At 32.2% G+C, this 21,729-nt stretch overlaps 2 protein-coding genes across 2 annotated transcripts; both read right to left on the reverse strand.

Annotated features, from left to right (window-relative positions):
• Positions 1–273: 273 nt before the first annotated feature.
• On the reverse strand, positions 274–9,250 carry LOC113402618 (xanthine dehydrogenase-like). The gene is made up of 8 exons (XM_026642909.2): positions 8,948–9,250; positions 5,113–5,267; positions 2,777–4,937; positions 2,313–2,621; positions 1,900–2,237; positions 1,012–1,816; positions 746–913; positions 274–466 (listed from the first exon to the last, which is right to left on the reverse strand). The coding sequence occupies exons 1-8, from the start codon at positions 9,020–9,022 to the stop codon at positions 416–418; spliced, it is 4,062 nt and encodes a 1,353-aa protein (XP_026498694.2). The 5' UTR covers positions 9,023–9,250; the 3' UTR covers positions 274–415.
• Positions 9,251–11,869: 2,619 nt separating this feature from the next.
• On the reverse strand, positions 11,870–20,717 carry LOC135193450 (xanthine dehydrogenase-like). The gene is made up of 8 exons (XM_064215955.1): positions 20,525–20,717; positions 16,700–16,854; positions 14,363–16,523; positions 13,899–14,207; positions 13,486–13,823; positions 12,597–13,401; positions 12,342–12,509; positions 11,870–12,062 (listed from the first exon to the last, which is right to left on the reverse strand). The coding sequence occupies exons 1-8, from the start codon at positions 20,597–20,599 to the stop codon at positions 12,012–12,014; spliced, it is 4,062 nt and encodes a 1,353-aa protein (XP_064072025.1). The 5' UTR covers positions 20,600–20,717; the 3' UTR covers positions 11,870–12,011.
• Positions 20,718–21,729: the final 1,012 nt, after the last annotated feature.

The raw sequence follows: 21,729 nt of genomic DNA on the forward strand, positions 1-21,729 counted from the left end.
CCAACAGACTAAACAAAGATACACTCTTTTGGCGATTTTTTATTTATTATTTCTATCTATAAATAGTCTTACGATTTGAACATGTTTAAAAAGGTTATGAAAAACGAAAAATTACTTATTGTATTATATATCATAATCAGACATATTGACACGATCTTAATTTATTTAAAATAACTTTTTCGTTTATTAGCCTGTATTAGATACGAATTGAAATAAATATTTTTTTTTTTATATATATGGCACTTTTATTAATCCTTAATTAATTACCTAATACAACTATTTGATAGTTTAGTTTATTCATAGTATTAAGTTGTACAATAAAATATTATTAGACACAACCAGAATGTGTGGAAAATAACAATTCTTATATCCATATGAGTTAAAATATTATACTTTATATAATACAGTATAAAAATTAAGGAACAACATTCCACGGTACATAGCTATCTGGCTCCGGTCGTGGAATCTGAAATTGAATAAAAAATTACATTAATCTCAAAATAATGAAAATGAGAAGCTGATTTTAAACAACAGCTTATAGTATTCGTTTCAAACTTTACACTCGGATTTACTATTTGGATGATAATATTATTATTCGATACCATCGAGCTGGCCTGATAAAGGAACCAGGAAATGAATAATAACACTCTCCAATGGCTTATAGAGTTTGGACTCATTTGGTTTGTATTAGCGAATCCCTTTATTAACATACAATTTTATAGAAAATGATCAGGTTAATATTTACCCTTTTAGTAATATGATCTTCACAGGCCATGCGTATACGTGCAGAAGTAGCCGGTGACTCAAGAACGAAGTCTAGAGGGACCTCAGCATCAGCACGTGCTGCTCGAATAGCTTCTTTTATCGCGAAGAATGCGGTACTTGCCAGAAACAGAGGAGGCTCACCAACCGCCTGAAACACAGCAAAAAGGTATGTCAGTCAAGACGTATAAATAATAATTATATATTGATTCCAACTAGCGTTCCTAAACTCTATGATATGTTACTTACTTTTGACGAATATACTGCTCTTGGGTTTGGAGCTCCTTTCAATAAAGAAACGTTAAATTCTTGCGGAATATCACCAAAACCTGGGATTTTATAAGCACCAGGACCACGTGAGTATAATGTTCCAGTTGGAGAATAAATTAGCTCTTCCATTGTGAATAGTCCATAACCTTGAATAAAAGCTCCTTCTATTTGGCCAATATCTATAGCTGGATTTATACTTTCTCCTAAATCCATTACAATATCAGTTCTGATAAGTTGATGGTCGCCACTAAGGCAATCGATTTCAACTTCAGTGCATGCTACCCCAAATGTATAGTAATTGAAAGCTTTTCCTGTATTTGTGTTAATATTGTATCCAATATCTGGTGTGGCATAAAATCCTGTAGCTGACAAACTTACTCGGTCAACGTAAGCCGTGGAAACCCAATCTTCCCATTTTCCATTAGGATTTTTTTCTTTGTAAGGCTGAAGGCGTTTAACTAATGTTTGACAGGCTTCAAGAACAGCCATCCCATTAAGATCTGAACCGGCACTAGCTGCAGTGGCAGAAGTATTGGGTACCTTATCCGTAGCCGTTTCACTTATATGAATCTTTGAAATATCAATTCCGAGAGCACGGGACGCAACTTGAATCATTTTTGTATGCAGACCCTGACCCATTTCTGTTCCTCCGTGAGACAAGAGAACAGAACCATCAGTGTATATCAAAACTAGAGCACCAGCTTGATTTAACAATTTTTCTGTGAAAGCTATCCCAAACATGGTTGGGACAACCGATATGCCCCGCTTGCGCCATCGATGTTGTCTGTAAAATAACATTTTTATATATTGGTCAAATGGTTTAAATAATGCTTTTTATGAAAAAAAAAATCAAAATAAAAAGTTTACTTATTAAAGTTTTCTATATTTGTTTTTCTTTCTGCTAAATCACTTTTATTAACACACTCATCCCAACATCTTTGCAAAGTACAGTGAGTTAAAACCTGTCCATAATGAGTCGTTAAATTTTCTGTATATAAATTAATTCTTCTGATTTCCTCTGAAGGCTTATTTAACTTATTAGCAATGTCCCATATCATATTTTCAGCTCCAAACATTCCTTGTGGACCACCGAATCCTCGAAAAGCTGTATTTGAAGGTAAATTCGTTTTGCATACGTGGCCTGTTACCTGACTATTAGGTATATAATAGGCATTTTGAAAATGGAACATTGCCCTTTCAACGACCTGTAATTAACATTTAACCATTATAAAAATACAACACAAAAATTCATTATAAGAAATCAAAAAGTTTTAACTTACGGGTCCAGAAAGATCTATAGAGTAACCGGCATTGTTATATATATTGCAATCTGCAGCCAATATTTTCCCTTCCTTAGTAACAGCTACTTTGTATTTAATTAAAAATGGATGTCTTGTTCCAGATATTTGCATATCTTCATCTCGATCTAGCATACAACGAACAGGCCGTTGCAGTTTGTGGGCAGCTAAAGCCACTGGTAATGCAACTAGCATACCCCTCGATTCCTTGCCCCCAAATCCACCTCCCATACGTTTTACACGGGCCACTATTCTGTTCATTGGCACATGAAGTACATGGCTGGTTAATTTCTAAAACATTAAGATTAATCTAAGAAGTATTTAGGTAATTTTGAAAGAAAAATAAATATTAACTACGTAAATTATAATTATATAATATTATGTTTATGTAAATTATTGTTTACTACTATTATTAACATTATAATTATTTTAGAAAAAAAAATTACCACAATTTCTGATGGATGTTGACTGGAACAAAATATCTCTAATTCGCTATCTTCTTTTTTTGGAATTGCAAACGCAGCGTGGGTTTCTAAATAAAAGTGCTCTTGACCACCCATTCTGCATTCTCCTTCTATTATTATATTGTATGGGTCATCAAAAATAGGCTTCACGTCACCTGAACGTATTGTTTTAGGAAATTGTTTATAAAAAGAATTGTGCTTTATGGCATCCTCTATAGAAATAATAATTGGTTGTAATTCTTCATATTCTATTCGAACTTTTCGAGCAGCGGCTTGCGCTGTTTGTTGATCTTTTGCTACGATGACGCCAATTGTTTGACCTTGACTAATTACTTTTTTGCTTGCGAACAGCTCTTCATCGTGAAAAATAGGACCAATAGCATTTTGTTCCTCTGTTAAATCTTTAGCGGAAAAAAAGGCTACTACACCTGGTTGACTCAGCGCTTCACTTGGATCAACTGATACTAATTTAGCGTGAGCTTTTGAACTAAGAACAAATGATAGATACAATTCACCTTCTGCTATCGGTATGTCATCACAGTATATCGCTTCACCCGTTACCTGTTTTAGTGCTGATACATGAGTTATAGGTCTACCGACTGCATCACTTTTAATTTGTTTATCGCCGATTAATTCAAAATATTGTGCGCTTTTGGGTACACTACCATGAAATTGTTCAGCTCCGCTGCTATGATATGGCGTAATAAGATCTTCATGGATATAACTTTGAGACATTTCTTTGGCAATTGCTAAATAGGCTTTTAAAAATAAACTCATAGTTAAAGCTCTTCTATAGAGTACGTTTCCACCAGGCACTGATGGACTGAGTGGTAATTCATCCAATAAATAAGTAAAGGTTTTCTCGACCATTTCTTCTGACCATTTTAAGCCTTTTAAAGCTTGACTAGATTTTGTCGCTATTTTAGTTACTGGCGCCATTCCACCAAAAGCCAAGTTAATATTTTTTATAACATTTGAATCACTTTCAAATTCAACATTAATTGCAGCGGTTACTATTGAAATATCATCTTCACGTCGCTTTGCCTGTTTATATGCCTTAACAAATTGATACCGATTTGTATATGGGATTTCGATCGAAAGCAAGATTTCATTAGGTTTAACAACATTTTTCCTATAACCAGTAAAGAATGACTCATCCATTAATACAGATCGCGAGCCATCAAGACTTGATAGATTGAGTTTTACCTTTAAAGCCATTAAAATTGGATTTAAATCTGATATCGGGCTACCGGTCATTATATTTCCACCAATTGCTGCTACATTTCTAATCTGTTTACCAGCAAACCAGTTTAACATTTCTATTATTGTTTTCAGTGCTCTTGTCTTATATTTAGGTAAAGTCTCGATATATTTTTTAAAAACATTTTCCATTTCCATCAATGTTACAGCTGCACCCACCACAAGTCCTGTTTCTGTTTCCAAAACTGTATTCATTTCCGATACACAATTAGGCATAATTATCACCGGATAAACAAAGTGTTTAAATTTTACTTCAACGCCTACTTCTGTATTTCCAACAACTATTTTTGCCTCTGGATATTGTTCTTTTAATTTTAATATTCCCTCGAGTGTTGTAGGTCTGAACCATACAGTTTTCTCACCACGGTATATCAAATACTGATCGTCAAAGGCTGACGAAAGTTTTAGTTCGGGTGGAAATATAGGTTCTTGACTGGGATCGTACGGTAAAAAGGAAGACTTTTCAAATATAAATTCGGTTTCACTGTCGTCTTTTTTATTCTTACAACAGTCTTTTCCCATCGCGCATACACCATTGTTAGATTGATTTGATTGACCATTTGTAATTCGGTGTGTTTCCCAGTCCTCAATGAACGTCTTGTATCCTTCTATTATAGCTCGGTAACCTGTGCATCTGCATAAATTGCCTTGAAGCGCTACTTCCATATCCGAGTATTTAAGCTTATTACAATTTCTAAGCAAACTATACATCGACATCACAATCCCTGGAGTGCAAAAACCACATTGGGAACCATGTGCTTTAGCAAGTCTTTCTTGAACGGGGTGAAGTTTAGTTTTAGTGGAACCGATTCCTTCTATTGTTGTGATCGCCAAGCCATGCATTGCGCAAACTGGGGCTAAACATGCGTTCACCGCTAAATGTCTGAATTCATAAGATTTATAAGAAAATATCAAGAAACATTTCGCTTGTAAGATAAAACAACATTTATTAGCATTATTATAAATTGCAATTATCCTCCTCTAAAAGCTTAAACTGAATATTTAATAAGTTATAACTAGGTTTTTTTTACAGTTATAGAATATATTTTAAAGGATACATTATTTTCTTTTCTTTTCGGATGTATTTGGAGATCATAACAGTGCATGCCCCGCAGCCGCCCTCTGCGCAGCCAAGCTTTGTTCCAGTGAGGCGTAACTTTTTTCGCAAATACCATAACAAAGTCCATTCAGGGTCAGGATTTGGCTCTATCACCTTTGAATTATTTTTATCTTTTTTAAGTTCAAAATAATAAACATTGAATTAGACCATTATGAGCCGAGATGGCCCAGTAAGAGCCGAGATGGCCCAGTGGTTAGAACGCGTGTTTCTTAAGCGATGGTTTCGGATTCAAATCCAGGCAGACACCACTGAATTTTTATGTGCTTAATTTGTGTTTATAATTCATCTCGTGCTCGGCGGTGAAGGAAAACATCGTGAGGAAACCTGCATGTGCCTAATTTCGAACGAAATTCTACCACATGTGTATTCCACCAACCCGCATTGGAGCAGCGTGGTGGAATATGCTCCTAACCTTCTCCTCAAAGGGAGAGGAGGCCTTAGCCCTGCAGTGGGAAATTTACAGACTTTATGAATGTTATGTATGTTATGTAGATCATTATTATTTACCAATTAAACGTGACATTTAATGTTGAATTGATTAGATTTTTCATTTTATTGGAAAACGATATTTAAGTTATTATAATACATTTATTGAATCAATATGAACAGCTTAGAAAATATTCTAATATTTACTACTACTATTTTCACTACTATTTAAAAAAAAATGTATTTTAATGATTCCTACATATATTTCTCCATGAATATTAATATAAAAAAAAGAACTGTATAGAATGAAATACTTAAATATAAAAGTTTTTTAAATATTCATACGCAGTTTTGGAGCATTGTCCTCAAAATATATGAAAATGTTCAGATTAAGGTTATGTTTAAGGTAATATGCTTAAAAATCTGTTGCAAGATTTGATCCAATTAGTAGCAGGTAAAATTAAAGATTTTTTTTCTTGTTGGCTTGTTTTCTATATAAACTATGTACACGTTATTTTTGTATAAAGTAGTTGTTTTGATTGCAACATCTCGGGGGCGCGATTTATCACGCGCGGGTCATATCGTTAAATATTCCTTAGTAGCTAACAAACGGAGACGGAGGATCATTGTGCTCAACTTCTGATGAAATCATAAACGTAGGAAACAAGTATGCTGTATTTTTAAAATATTTATGTGATATAAACTATGTCAGGGCACGATAAGATAAGTCTACGAATGTCTATGTCTTTTGAGACATATTAATAATAAATAATGAGATTGTCATAAATGAGGTTAACCGACTAAGCTCAACAGGGCCTCAACCTACTATCTGCCATTTTATATGAACTTGACATTAATTTACGTATCTACATGAAGATTTGTTATTGTACGTAAGGTACCAACTATGTGTAACGGTTTCACTCGCCTTAAATCAGGATGACGCAAGCGTGTTTCATAATATTTACTATATTTATTGACAGTGCAGTTATGTAGCCTCTAAGGATAACCCTCCTTAATAAACAGACTGTCTAGCGCAAAAAGAATTAATCAAATCGACTGGATGTTGCTATACTCAATAGAGTTTAGTTTAGTTATTTGGCTTTTCTCCTCTTATGGTTGGTATTCAGACCAAGCAACATTTAACAGCAAATTGACGCGATATCAATGGTCGAGGGTTTGATTAATTTATGATATTCACTAAGGATTTGCGAAAGAATGGCGTTTTGAACGTCATCGAAATATATTAAGTTTAAAAGTGTTGTGTTATGATTAAAGATATATTAATCAAAAACTCTTAGTAGTGGACAATATAGCTGAGTTATCAGCGAATCGCATGAAATACGTAAATCTAAGGTTACTACTAATACTTTTGGTCCTACAGGTTAATACTAATGGTCCTACTTCCATTGGATTAGGCTATACGAATAAACGCTCTTGTCCTATCGATTGATCTATTTAAACTTTTCCTTTCTCTTTTTTATGATATAGCTATACACAGTCGGGCCAACGGCCCTGATGGTACTTAACCACCACCGCCCTTTGACATTGGCACTGCAAGAATTATTAACCATTCATTACATCGCCAATGTACCGCCAACCTTGAGATCTAAAATTATTATGTCCCTCGTGCCTGTACCTAATTACAATAGCTCACTCACCCTACAAATCGGAAAGCAATAATAGTAAGATTAAGACAGGCTTTCACTAAAGCCAAAATCAGGTACAAAATATAAATTAGAGTATTCGAGTAAAATATATTACTTTAAAAAAAAAATAATAGTTTCTTATTTTTTGCAGTTAATAATAAAGTCGATTAAGATAAATTGAGCCATTATGTTTTTGCAAGCAACACTTCTTGTATGCAAGGCAGTACTTTTGTTTAATTATGTTATAATGACATATATTTGTAGTCTACACATGTAAATTATCCATACTAGTCTATACTAGTAGTATTGTGAATGAGGAAGTGTCTGTCTATTGTTCTTTTTCGGCCAAATCACTGAATTTCATGAAATTGAATGAAGCAAGCTTGAACTCCAAGGACGTAGGTAGGCTACTTTTTTATATCTAGTACCTGACGACCAACCACTTAAAAGCTAGCAAAACCACGGATGACAATTAGTCTAATATAATCTACGTATATTTTATGTGAACTCTTTATTTCTATCTTTCTTTCTCTCAGCACCGGATTGTCGTAGTTGTTTTATTTACATGCCAGATTTTTATCACAGAGAAATGCAAAATATGAAGCCACCGTTACATTTAAAAAATACCTTATGAAAATAATAGATCCAGTACCACCAATTTGTATGCCAATCTCTCTTGTATTTGTACTAAATATAGAGTAACAGTTTATCCCAAATAATGTTAAGACAATTTAAAATAAGATTTCAAGAGAAGTCGCAGATGTTTTTTGTGTAGGAATATAGTCATTTTAATGTTCAATGTATATAACATTAAACACAGCTTCATTAAATAGCTATTAAGTCAAAATATCATTAACCTATAAGTATATTTCATATCTTAATCAGTAACTTAGATATTTTTGTATTTACATTTTTTTTATTACAATATTTATCGTTAGTCGATTGCGAAATCATCAAGAATTTTATTTTTTTTAACTTTTCAAGGTCGACTACTTTTTACTCACAGCTACAACAATAAGCAAGTATATATGTCCTAAAGTTACAAGATTTTATTACAAGTGGAAGTCGCATCATACAGCACTAACACATATGTAGGTGATAATATCAATTACATCAGACATATTCAATACAAATTATTATATATTCATTTGATTGTCCCATATTTTATTTATTTGATAATAAGAACGTATTTATTTTAAGACAATATTGCACGAGTGTTTTATTCAAGTATTTAGCAATAAACCGCTTTAAGATTTATCTAGTAAGTACATAATGTTTTTACCACACATGATATTAACCGCATGGTGGTTTCGTATTACATAAAACAGCTTATCCGTTATTCATAACAGTAAGCGGCTAGCTTACAGTTATCAAAAATACTGGTACCGTATAGCCTAACATAATGTATTAAACAGGTTACAAAGAATTAAAAAATATACGTATAACTTATGTTTATAAGTTCAATTCAATATAATAAAAAAACAATAGTAGTGTTTTTGTAAATTGCTTATCTTTAAATATAAATCTTTGAAATTTATTATTTACCTCCATAACACACAATAGACGTAGTATGTCGGTGATTGCATTAAAAATATGTTTATGAATTTTAAATATTTATAACATCCAAACTCCGGCCGCAGATATTTCATTACGAGTATCAAAAAGACTAATTGATAAACTTTATCACATTCAGATACGTACCTTTTTGCCGTTCACGTAAAAAACTAATTCCGTGGCCATATCGCTGATTTCTTCATCAGCGTTCAAAAGTCCCATGTTTTTATCAAAATAATACTAGAAATTAAAATATCGAAACGTTAAACGTTAAAGTGACAAAATTAGCCTTGTCCGACTTACTCGGATATTCGATCGAAACTGAACTATGACAGTATGGAGCAACGATAATAATTTACTTGTAGTGCGCTGTCGGCTATCAGTCTCGATACGTATAGAGAATCATGTTGAAGATAACAGTGACAATGAATGACTTGATTCAAAGTGACTTGAACTTAAATAAAACGAAAAACGTTATTATTAAATAACAACTGGATTAACTAGTATATGAGCTCAAAATCGACTAATAACTAATAACATTTAATATATCTTATGTCATCACGAAGAGCAAACATATCGGTCAGGGCCGGACGAATGTGATTAATGACAATGAATTTATCATAGGAGCCTGGGGAAAATTCTACTCATTTATAATGGTTAACATTCATTTCCGATCTTATTCCGAACAAACCGCAACTGGATAGTTGTGTTGTAGAATATCTAAGCGGCAACGATTACATTTCAATTCGACTGCGAAAAAGTGACGTTCGTTAGTTTTTTAGTGGAATTTAAACCTACATTGTATTATTTGTAAATCTATAAAATTATATAATGAACTAATTATTTTTTAAGAAAAAAATCATTGATACAATTTATACTTATTTTATTCGCACTGCGCTCGAGTAAAATTAAGGCCATTATATAATTGCTTAAAAAAAACGTAGAGAATGGTGTAATTTCAAACAAAAGCTTAATATTCAAGTGTAAAATATCAAAATAAATCAAAAAGTTCATCAAAAAATATCTTGATTTATTCAATAGCTTTGCAATTTTTGTAACATTATTGTTATCGTTTAGTCTAAACAAAACTATTAAAACGAAAATTTTACGATTCGATACGAACGCATATGATCAAACGTATCTTATTTATAAATATAAATATATAAATTTTATATTATTTTTCAATTTCTAATAACAAAATTGTGTATTTTTTATTATTCTTAATATGTACCTATAATACTATTTTAGTAAGTTTCGAAATTCAATTTATTACCTTCTGAATTTATTCCTAATTACAAACATCTTAAGAGCATAGTTTGTAAACGTGGGAATTTATTTTAGAACACACACATAGCTACTTTCCAATAATACACTTGCAGTGGTCAGTGTATCGTACGCACCCCCTAGACAATTAGTTGCTTGTTTTCGTTGCAACGAATTTATTAAATTTTCATTGCGCGTTCATAACGTAGGATTTATAAAAATACATTTATTTATGAGTAATGTATTAGCTATAAGGTTGTCTCTCGCAAACACAATTATAAATTATTTGTTAGCATAGGGTGCGGTCAGAGTGCATTAAGATGCCTCATATACATTATGATTTTTATTGATTCTACTGCTCTCCTCTAACTAAATTATTATTTTCTGGATATTTTAAGGTTGGTAGGTATAACGAATTAGGGCGTTAAGACACATTAAATAATCACTTAATTAAATTTTATAAATAAAAATAATGGAGGTAAATATTAATCAGTTTTTTTTTAATTAACTAAAAACTAAAGACATAAATCTTCTTGGTTAAACAAGTCAATTAAAATTATTTTATATTACACAAAAATCAGGGGGGCGGCCCGCTGATGGTATCTGGTCATGAAAGGTACTAACTAAGTATAGTATCAGTACAAAATGGAATGTATATCAACCGTTTTTGCTTAGCACTATGCACTATTTTAATTAAGCATTTAAATAATTAGGAATTAAGCAGACGAACTAAACGACATGAGTTTGGGTATGAGTTGGCGTTTGTTTTAAATTTCGTATTAAGAGAAAAAATAAGCAGGATAGTGCAAAAATTACATTACATTCAGGTTCATTCGGGTATTCACTATGTTCATCCTTACAATTTTGTACTTTTAATTCGACATTAGGGGATAGTGGTTACCCTTCGTACAATACTATAATATTAGAGAATTATATTACGTTTTGTTATACGGCGTTTCCTGGTTTTCGAGATAAAAGAACAACTTGAGTGATAGAAGAAAGATTTTAATTATAATTTATAATTAAGTTTTATTTTCGATAAGTTCACTTTTTGGTTTACTTGCAAGAGTTCCTACTCTGTATATACATAATATATACCTGCACATAAATGAACACTTAACAAATATGAATTGCTTAAAAAAAAACGTAAAGAATTGTGTAATTTCAAACAAAAGCTGTTTATTCAAGTGTAAAATATCAAAATAAATCAATAAGTTCATCAAAAATTATCATGATTTATTCAATAGCTTTGCAATTTTTGTAACATCATTGTTATCGTTTAGTCTAAACAAAACTCTATTAAAACGAACATTTTACGATTCGATACGAAAGCATATGATCAAACGTATCTTATTTATAAATATAAATATATAAATTTTACATTATTTTTCAATTTCCAAAAAATATTTCTAATAACAAAATTGTGTATTTTTTTATTCTTAATATGTACTTATAATACTATTTTAGTAAGTTTCGAAATTCAATTTATTACCTTCTGAATTTATTCCTAATTACAAATATCTTAACGATTAGCCAACAGACTAAACAAAGATACACTCTTTTGGCGATTTTTTATTTATTATTTCTATCTATAAATAGTCTTACGATTTGAACATGTTTAAAAGGGTTATGAAAAACGAAAAATTACTTATTGTATTATATATCATAATCAGACATATTGACACGATCTTAATTTATTTAAAATATTTTTTTCGTTTATTAGCCTGTATTAGATACGAATTGAAATAAATATTTTTTTTTTTATATATATGGCACTTTTATTAATCCTTAATTAATTACCTAATACAACTATTTGATAGTTTAGTTTATTCATAGTATTAAGTTGTACAATAAAATATTATTAGACACAACCAGAATGTGTGGAAAATAACAATTCTTATATCCATATGAGTTAAAATATTATACTTTATATAATACAGTATAAAAATTAAGGAACAACATTCCACGGTACATAGCTATCTGGCTCCGGTCGTGGAATCTGAAATTGAATAAAAAATTACATTAATCTCAAAATAATGAAAATGAGAAGCTGATTTTAAACAACAGCTTATAGTATTCGTTTCAAACTTTACACTCGGATTTACTATTTGGATGATAATATTATTATTCGATACCATCGAGCTGGCCTGATAAAGGAACCAGGAAATGAATAATAAAACACTCCAATGGCTTATAGAGTTTGGACTCATTTGGTTTGTATTAGCGAATCCCTTTTTTAACATACAATTTTATAGAAAATGATCAGGTTAATATTTACCCTTTTAGTAATATGATCTTCACAGGCCATGCGTATACGTGCAGAAGTAGCCGGTGACTCAAGAACGAAGTCTAGAGGGACCCCAGCATCAGCACGTGCTGCTCGAATAGCTTCTTTTATCGCGAAGAATGCGGTACTTGCCAGAAACAGAGGAGGCTCACCAACCGCCTGAAATACAGCAAAAAGGTATGTCAGTCAAGACAATTATATATTGATTCCAACTAGCGTTCCTAAACTCTATGATATATTACTTACTTTTGACGAATATACTGCTCTCGGGTTTGGAGCTCCTTTCAATAAAGAAACGTTAAATTCTTGCGGAATATCACCAAAACCTGGGATTTTATAAGCACCAGGACCACGTGAGTATAATGTTCCAGTTGGAGAATAAATTAGCTCTTCCATTGTGAATAGTCCATAACCTTGAATAAAAGCTCCTTCTATTTGGCCAATATCTATAGCTGGATTTATACTTTCTCCTAAATCCATTACAATATCAGTTCTGATAAGTTGATGGTCGCCACTAAGGCAATCGATTTCAACTTCAGTGCATGCTACCCCAAATGTATAGTAATTGAAAGCTTTTCCTGTATTTGTGTTAATATTGTATCCAATATCTGGTGTGGCATAAAATCCTGTAGCTGACAAACTTACTCGGTCAACGTAAGCTGCGGAAACCCAATCTTCCCATTTTCCATTAGGATTTTTTTCTTTGTAAGGCTGAAGGCGTTTAACTAATGTTTGACAGGCTTCAAGAACAGCCATCCCATTAAGATCTGAACTGGCACTAGCTGCAGTGGCAGAAGTATTGGGTACCTTATCCGTAGCCGTTTCACTTATATGAATCTTTGAAATATCAATTCCGAGAGCACGGGACGCAACTTGAATCATTTTTGTATGCAGACCCTGACCCATTTCTGTTCCTCCGTGAGACAAGAGTACAGAACCATCAGTGTATATCATAACTAGAGCACCAGCTTGATTTAACAATTTTTCTTTGAAAGCTATCCCAAACATGGTTGGGACAACCGATATGCCCCGCTTGCGCCATCGATGTTGTCTGGAAAATAACATTTTTATATATTGGTCAATTGGTTTAAATAATGCTTTTTATGAGAAAAAAAAATTAAAATAAAAAGTTTACTTATTAAAGTTTTCTATATTTGTTTTTCTTTCTGCCAAATCACTTTTATTAACACACTCATCCCAACATCTTTGCAAAGTACAGTGAGTTAAAACCTGTCCATAATGAGTCGTTAAATTTTCTGTATATAAATTAATTCTTCTGATTTCCTCTGAAGGCTTATTTAACTTATTAGCAATGTCCCATATCATATTTTCAGCTCCAAACATTCCTTGTGGACCACCGAATCCTCGAAAAGCTGTATTTGAAGGTAAATTCGTTTTGCATACGTGGCCTGTTACCTGACTATTAGGTATATAATAGGCATTTTGAAAATGGAACATTGCCCTTTGAACGACCTGTAATTAACATTCAACCATTATAAAAATACAACACAAAAATTAATTATAAGAAATCAAAAAATTTTAACTTACGGGTCCAGAATTATCTATAGAGTAACCGGCATTGTTATATATATTGCAATCTGCAGCCAATATTTTCCCTTCCTTAGTAACAGCTACTTTGTATTTAATTAAAAATGGATGTCTTGTTCCAGACATTTGCATATCTTCATCTCGATCTAGCATACAACGAACAGGCCGTTGCAGTTTGTGGGCGGCTAAGGCCACTGGTAATGGAACTAGCATACCCCTCGATTCCTTGCCCCCAAATCCACCTCCCATACGTTTTACACGGGCCACTATTCTGTTCATTGGCACATGAAGTACATGGCTGGTTAATTTCTAAATCATTAAGATTAATCTAAGAAGTATTTAGGTAATTTTGAAAGAAAAATAAATATTAACTACGTAAATTATAATTATGTAATATTATTTTTATGTAAATTATTGTTTACTACTATTATTAAGATTATAATTATTTTAGAAAAAAAAAATACCACAATTTCTGATGGATGTTGACTGGAACAAAATATCTCTAATTCGCTATCTTCTTTTTTTGGAATTGCAAACGCAGCGTGGGTTTCTAAATAAAAGTGCTCTTGACCACCCATTCTGCATTCTCCTTCTATTATTATATTGTATGGGTCATCAAAAATAGGCTTCACGTCACCTGAACGTATTGTTTTAGGAAATTGTTTATAAAAAGAATTGTGCTTTATGGCATCCTCTATAGAAATAATAATTGGTTGTAATTCTTCATATTCTATTCGAACTTTTCGAGCAGCGGCTTGCGCTGTTTGTTGATCTTTTGCTACGATGACGCCAATTGTTTGACCTTGACTAATTACTTTTTTGCTTGCGAACAGCTCTTCATCGTGAAAAATAGGACCAATAGCATTTTGTTCCTCTGTTAAATCTTTAGCGGAAAAAAAGGCTACTACACCTGGTTGACTCAGCGCTTCACTTGGATCAACTGATACTAATTTAGCGTGAGCTTTTGAACTAAGAACAAATGATAGATACAATTCACCTTCTGCTATCGGTATGTCATCACAGTATATCGCTTCACCCGTTACCTGTTTTAGTGCTGATACATGAGTTATAGGTCTACCGACTGCATCACTTTTAATTTGTTTATCGCCGATTAATTCAAAATATTGTGCGCTTTTGGGTACACTACCATGAAATTGTTCAGCTCCGCTGCTATGATATGGCGTAATAAGATCTTCATGGATATAACTTTGAGACATTTCTTTGGCAATTGCTAAATAGGCTTTTAAAAATAAACTCATAGTTAAAGCTCTTCTATAGAGTACGTTTCCACCAGGCACTGATGGACTGAGTGGTAATTCATCCAATAAATAAGTAAAGGTTTTCTCGACCATTTCTTCTGACCATTTTAAGCCTTTTAAAGCTTGACTAGATTTTGTCGCTATTTTAGTTACTGGCGCCATTCCACCAAAAGCCAAGTTAATATTTTTTATAACATTTGAATCACTTTCAAATTCAACATTAATTGCAGCGGTTACTATTGAAATATCATCTTCACGTCGCTTTGCCTGTTTATATGCCTTAACAAATTGATACCGATTTGTATATGGGATTTCGATCGAAAGCAAGATTTCATTAGGTTTAACAACATTTTTCCTATAACCAGTAAAGAATGACTCATCCATTAATACAGATCGCGAGCCATCAAGACTTGATAGATTGAGTTTTACCTTTAAAGCCATTAAAATTGGATTTAAATCTGATATCGGGCTACCGGTCATTATATTTCCACCAATTGCTGCTACATTTCTAATCTGTTTACCAGCAAACCAGTTTAACATTTCTATTATTGTTTTCAGTGCTCTTGTCTTATATTTAGGTAAAGTCTCGATATATTTTTTAAAAACATTTTCCATTTCCATCAATGTTACAGCTGCACCCACCACAAGTCCTGTTTCTGTTTCCAAAACTGTATTCATTTCCGATACACAATTAGGCATAATTATCACCGGATAAACAAAGTGTTTAAATTTTACTTCAACGCCTACTTCTGTATTTCCAACAACTATTTTTGCCTCTGGATATTGTTCTTTTAATTTTAATATTCCCTCGAGTGTTGTAGGTCTGAACCATACAGTTTTCTCACCACGATATATCAAATACTGATCGTCAAAGGCTGACGAAACTTTTAGTTCGGGTGGAAATATAGGTTCTTGACTGGGATCGTACGGTAAAAAGGAAGACTTTTCAAATATAAATTCGGTTTCACTGTCGTCTTTTTTATTCTTACAACAGTCTTTTCCCATCGCGCATACACCATTGTTAGATTGATTTGATTGACCATTTGTAATTCGGTGTGTTTCCCAGTCCTCAATGAACGTCTTGTATCCTTCTATTATAGCTCGGTAACCTGTGCATCTGCATAAATTGCCTTGAAGCGCTACTTCCATATCCGAGTATTTAAGCTTATTACAATTTCTAAGCAAACTATACATCGACATCACAATCCCTGGAGTGCAAAAACCACATTGGGAACCATGTGCTTTAGCAAGTCTTTCTTGAACGGGGTGAAGTTTAGTTTTAGTGGAACCGATTCCTTCTATTGTTGTGATCGCCAAGCCATGCATAGCGCAAACTGGGGCTAAACATGCGTTCACCGCTAAATGTCTGAATTCATAAGATTTATAAGAAACTATCAAGAAACATTTCTCTTGTAAGATAAAACAACATTTACTAGCATTATCATAAATTGCAATTATCCTCCTCTAAAAGCTTAAACTGAATATTTAATAAGTTATAACTAGGTTTTTTTTTATAGTTATAGAATATATTTTAAAGGATACATTATTTTCTTTTCTTTTCGGATGTATTTGGAGATCATAACAGTGCATGCCCCGCAGCCGCCCTCTGCGCAGCCAAGCTTTGTTCCAGTGAGGCGTAACTTTTTTCGCAAATACCATAACAAAGTCCATTCAGGGTCAGGATTTGGCTCTATCACCTTTGAATTATTTTTATCTTTTTTAAGTTCAAAATAATAAACATTGAATTAGACCATTATGAGCCGAGATGGCCCAGTAAGAGCCGAGATGGCCCAGTAGTTAGAACGCGTGCTTCTTAAGCGATGGTTTCGGGTTCAAATCCAGGCAGACACCACTGAATTTTGATGTGCTTAATTTGTGTTTATAATTCATCTCGTGCTCGGCGGCGAAGGAAAACATCGTGAGGAAACCTGCATGTGTCTAATTTCGAACGAAATTCTACCACATGTGTATTCCACCAACCCGCATTGGAGCAGCGTGGTGGAATATGCTCCTAACCTTCTCCTCAAAGGAAGAGGAGGCCTTAGCCCTGCAGTGGGAAATTTACAGACTTTATGAATGTTATGTATATATGTTATGTAGATCATTATTATTTACCAATTAAACGTGACATTTAATGTTGAATTGGTTAGATTTTTCATTTTATTGGAAAACGATATTGAAGTTATTATAATACATTTATTGAATCAATATAATATAAACAGCAATATAAACAGCTTAGAAAATATTCTAATATTTACTACTACTATTTTCACTACTATTTAAAAAAAAATGTATTTTAATGATTCCTACATATATTTCTCCATGAATATTAATATGAAAATAAGAACTGTATAGAATGAAATACTTAAATATAAAAGTATTTTAAATATTCATACGCAGTTTTGGAGCATTGTCCTCAAAATATATGAAAAGGTTCAGATTAAGGTTATGTTTAAGGTAATATGCTTAAAAATCTGTTGTAAGATTTGATCCAATTAGTAGCAGGTAAAATTAAAGATTTTTTTCTTGTTGGCTTGTTTTCTATATAAGTTATATACACGTTATTTTTGTATAAAGTAGTTGTTTTGATTGCAACATCTCGGGGGCGCGATTTATCACGCGCGGTCATATCGTTAAATATTCCTTAGTAGCTAACAATCGGAGACGGAGGATCATTGTGCTCAACTTCTGATGAAATCATAAACGTAGGAAACAAGTATGCTGTATTTTTAAAATATTTATATGATATAAACTATGTCAGGGCACGATAAGATAAGTCTACGAATGTCTATGTCTTTTGAGACATATTAATAATAAATAATGAGATTTTCATAAATGAGGTTAACCGCCTAAGCTCAACAGGGCCTCAACCTACTATCTGCCATTTTATATGAACTTGACATTAATTTACGTATCTACATGAAGATTTGTTATTGTACGTAAGGTACCAACTATGTGTAACGGTTTCACTCGCCTTAAATCAGGATGACGCAAGCGTGTTTCATAATATTTACTATATTTATTGACAGTGCAGTTATGTAGCCTCTAAGGATAACCCTCCTTAATAAACAGACTGTCTAGCACAAAAAGAATTAATCAAATCGACTGGATGTTGCTATACTCAAATGAGTTTAGTTTAGTTATTTGGCTTTTCTCCTCTTATGGTTGGTATTCAGACCAAGCAACATTTAACAGCAAATTGACGCGATATCAATGGTCGAGGGTTTGATTAATTTATGATATTCACTAAGGATTTGCGAAAGAATGGCGTTTTGAACGTCATCGAAATATATTAAGTTTAAAAGTGTTGTGTTATGATTAAAGATATATTAATCAAAAACTCTTAGTAGTGGACAATATAGCTGAGTTATCAGCGAATCGCATGAAAGACGTAAATCTAAGGTTACTACTAATACTTTTGGTCCTACTGGTTAATACTAATGGTCCTACTTCCATTGGATTAGGCTATACGAATAAACGCTCTTGTCCTATCGATTGATCTATTTAAACTTTTCCTTTCTCTTTTTTATGATATAGCTATACACAGTCGGGCCAACGGCCCTGATGGTACTTAACCACCACCGCCCTTTGACATTGGCACTGCAAGAATTATTAACCATTCATTACATCGCCAATGTACCGCCAACCTTGAGATCTAAAATTATTATGTCCCTCGTGCCTGTACCTAATTACAATAGCTCACTCACCCTACAAACCGGAAAGCAATAATAGTAAGTATTGGTATTGGTGAATGGGTGTTTACCCAGACAGGCTTTCACTAAAGCCAAAATCAAGTACAAAATATATATTTATTTTTTTTGCAGTTAATAATAAAGTCGATTAAGATAAATTGAGCCATTAGGTTTTTACAAGCAACACTTCTTGTATGCAAGGCAGTACTTTTGTTTAATTATGTTATAATGACATATATTTGTAGTCTATACATGTAAATTATCCATACTAGTCTATACTAGTAGTATTGTGAATGAGGAAGTGTCTGTCTATTGTTCTTTTTCGGCCAAATCACTGAATTTCATGAAATTGAATGAAGCAAGCTTGAACTCCAAGGACGTAGGTAGGCTACTTTTTTATATCTAGTACCTGACGACCAACCACTTAAAAGCTAGCAAAACCACGGACGACAATTAGTCTAATATAATCTACGTATATTTTATGTGAACTCTTTATTTCTATCTTTCTTTCTCTCAGCACCGGATTGTCGTATTTGTTTTGTTTTACATGCCAGATTTTTATCACAGAGAAATGTAAAAATATGAAGCCACAGTTACATTTAAAAAATACCTTATGAAAATAATAGATCCAGTACCACCAATTTGTATGCCAATCTCTCTTGTATTTGTACTAAATATAGAGTAACAGTTTATCCCAAATAATGTTAAGACAATTTAAAATAAGATTTCAAGAGAAGTCGCAGATGTTTTTTGTGTAGGAATATAGTCATTTTAATGTTCTATGTATATAACATTAAACACAGCTTCATTAAATAGCTATTAAGTCAAAATATCATTAACCTATAAGTATATTTCATATCTTAATCAGTAACTTAGATATTTTTGTATTTACATTTTTTTTATTACAATATTTATCGTTAGTCGATTGCGAAATCATCAAGAATTTTATTTTTTTTAACTTTTCAAGGTCGACTACTTTTTACTCACAGCTACAACAATAAGCAAGTATATATGTCCTAAAGTTACAAGATTTTATTACAAGTGGAAGTCGCATCATACAGCACTAACACATATGTAGGTGATAATATCAATTACATCAGACATATTCAATACAAATTATTATATATTAATTTGATTGTCCCATATTTTATTTATTTGATAATAAGAACGTACTTATCTTAAGACTATATTGCACGAGTGTTTTATTCAAGTAACATATCTTTAAGATTTATCTAGTAAGTACATAATGTTTTTACCACACATGATATTAACCGCATGGTGGTTTCGTATTACATAAAACAGCTTATCCGTTATTCATAACAGTAAGCGGCTAGCTTACAGTTATCAAAAATACTGGTACCGTATAGCCTAACATAATGTAATAAACAGGTTACAAAGAATTAAAAAATATACGTATAACTTATGTTTATAAGTTCAATTCAATATAATAAAAATACAATAGTAGTGTTTTTGTAAATTGCTTATCTTTAAATATAAATCTTTGAAATTTATTATTTACCTCCATAACACACAATAGACGTAGTATGTCGGTGATTGCATTAAAAATATGTTTATGAATTTTAAATATTTATAACATCCAAACTCCGGCCACAGATATTTCATTACGAGTATCAAAAAGACTAATTGATAAACTTTATCACATTCAGATACGTACCTTTTTGCCGTTCACGTAAAAAACTAATTCCGTGGCCATATCGCTGATTTCTTCATCAGCGTTCAAAAGTCCCATGTTTTTATCAAAATAATACTAGAAATTAAAATATCGAAACGTTAAACGTTAAAGTGACAAAATTAGCCTTGTCCGACTTACTCGGATATTCGATCGAAACTGAACTATGACAGTATGGAGCAACGATAATAATTTACTTGTAGTGCGCTGTTGGCTATCAGTCTCGATACGTATAGAGGATCACGTTGATGATAACAGTGACAATGAATGACTTGATTCAAAGTGACTTGAACTTAATTAAAACGAAAAACGTTATTATTAAATAACAACTGGATTAACTAGTATATGAGCTCAAAATCGACTAATAACATTTAATATATCTTATGTCATCACGAAGAGCAAACACATCGGTCAGGGCCGGACGAATGTGATTAATGACAATGAATTTATCATAGGAGCCTGGGGAAAATTCTACTCATTTATAATGGTTAACATTCATTTCCGATCTTATTCCGAACAAACCGCAACTGGATAGCTGTGTTGTAGAATATCTAAGCGGCAACGATTACATTTCGATTCGACTGCGAAAAAGTGACGTTCGTTAGTTTTTTAGTGGAATTTAAACCTACATTGTATTATTTGTAAATATATAAAATTATAAAATGAACTAATTATTTTTTAAGAAAAAAATCATTGATACAATTTATACTTATTTTATTCGCACTGCGTTCGAGTAAAATTAAGGCCATTATATAATATTACAAAAACTTTTTCAAGTAAGTGTACCTACAAAAAAATCATACTCCATAAAGTTTGAAAATAATTAAAAAAAACTCTTATTTTACCTTTTTAAGGTTGTATAAAATAAGTATGTTTATATGTTACTATGGTGTTATAAAGTTTTTCAAAAATTTCAAATAATTTATTTGCACTTCTCATCTACTATTACTTTTTTCGTATAAAGGCTTGTTTTAAAAAATAACAATATAATATTTATTTCATAACGGGAAAATGTGCTTACATTTAATTATTTGACGAGTTTCTTTGTATTGTTTGATATTTCATAGTAGGTGTGGGTCTACATTTATTTCAACTTTTTCTAACACCTAGAAGTTCCAGGCAACGAGAGGCTTAACTTACTTCACTCAAGGCCCTACTTATACTCGTTACGTTTACTAACCGGTTTTCTA

Source organism: Vanessa tameamea, chromosome 10 (assembly GCF_037043105.1).
Source record: "Vanessa tameamea isolate UH-Manoa-2023 chromosome 10, ilVanTame1 primary haplotype, whole genome shotgun sequence".
NCBI lineage: Eukaryota > Metazoa > Arthropoda > Insecta > Lepidoptera > Nymphalidae > Vanessa > Vanessa tameamea.

Coding starts and splice junctions, on each gene's coding strand:
- LOC113402618 (XM_026642909.2), bottom strand. CDS start 9,022: ATGGGACTTTTGAACGCTGATGAAGAAATCAGCGATATGGCCACGGAA. Junction 2,622..2,776: donor AACATCCATCAGAAATTGTG/GTAATTTTTTTT, acceptor TTAATGTTTTAG/AAATTAACCAGCCATGTACT. Junction 914..1,011: donor GAGCAGTATATTCGTCAAAA/GTAAGTAACATA, acceptor GCTGTGTTTCAG/GCGGTTGGTGAGCCTCCTCT.
- LOC135193450 (XM_064215955.1), bottom strand. CDS start 20,599: ATGGGACTTTTGAACGCTGATGAAGAAATCAGCGATATGGCCACGGAA. Junction 16,855..20,524: donor TTTACGTGAACGGCAAAAAG/GTACGTATCTGA, acceptor AATAATTCAAAG/GTGATAGAGCCAAATCCTGA. Junction 14,208..14,362: donor AACATCCATCAGAAATTGTG/GTATTTTTTTTT, acceptor TTAATGATTTAG/AAATTAACCAGCCATGTACT.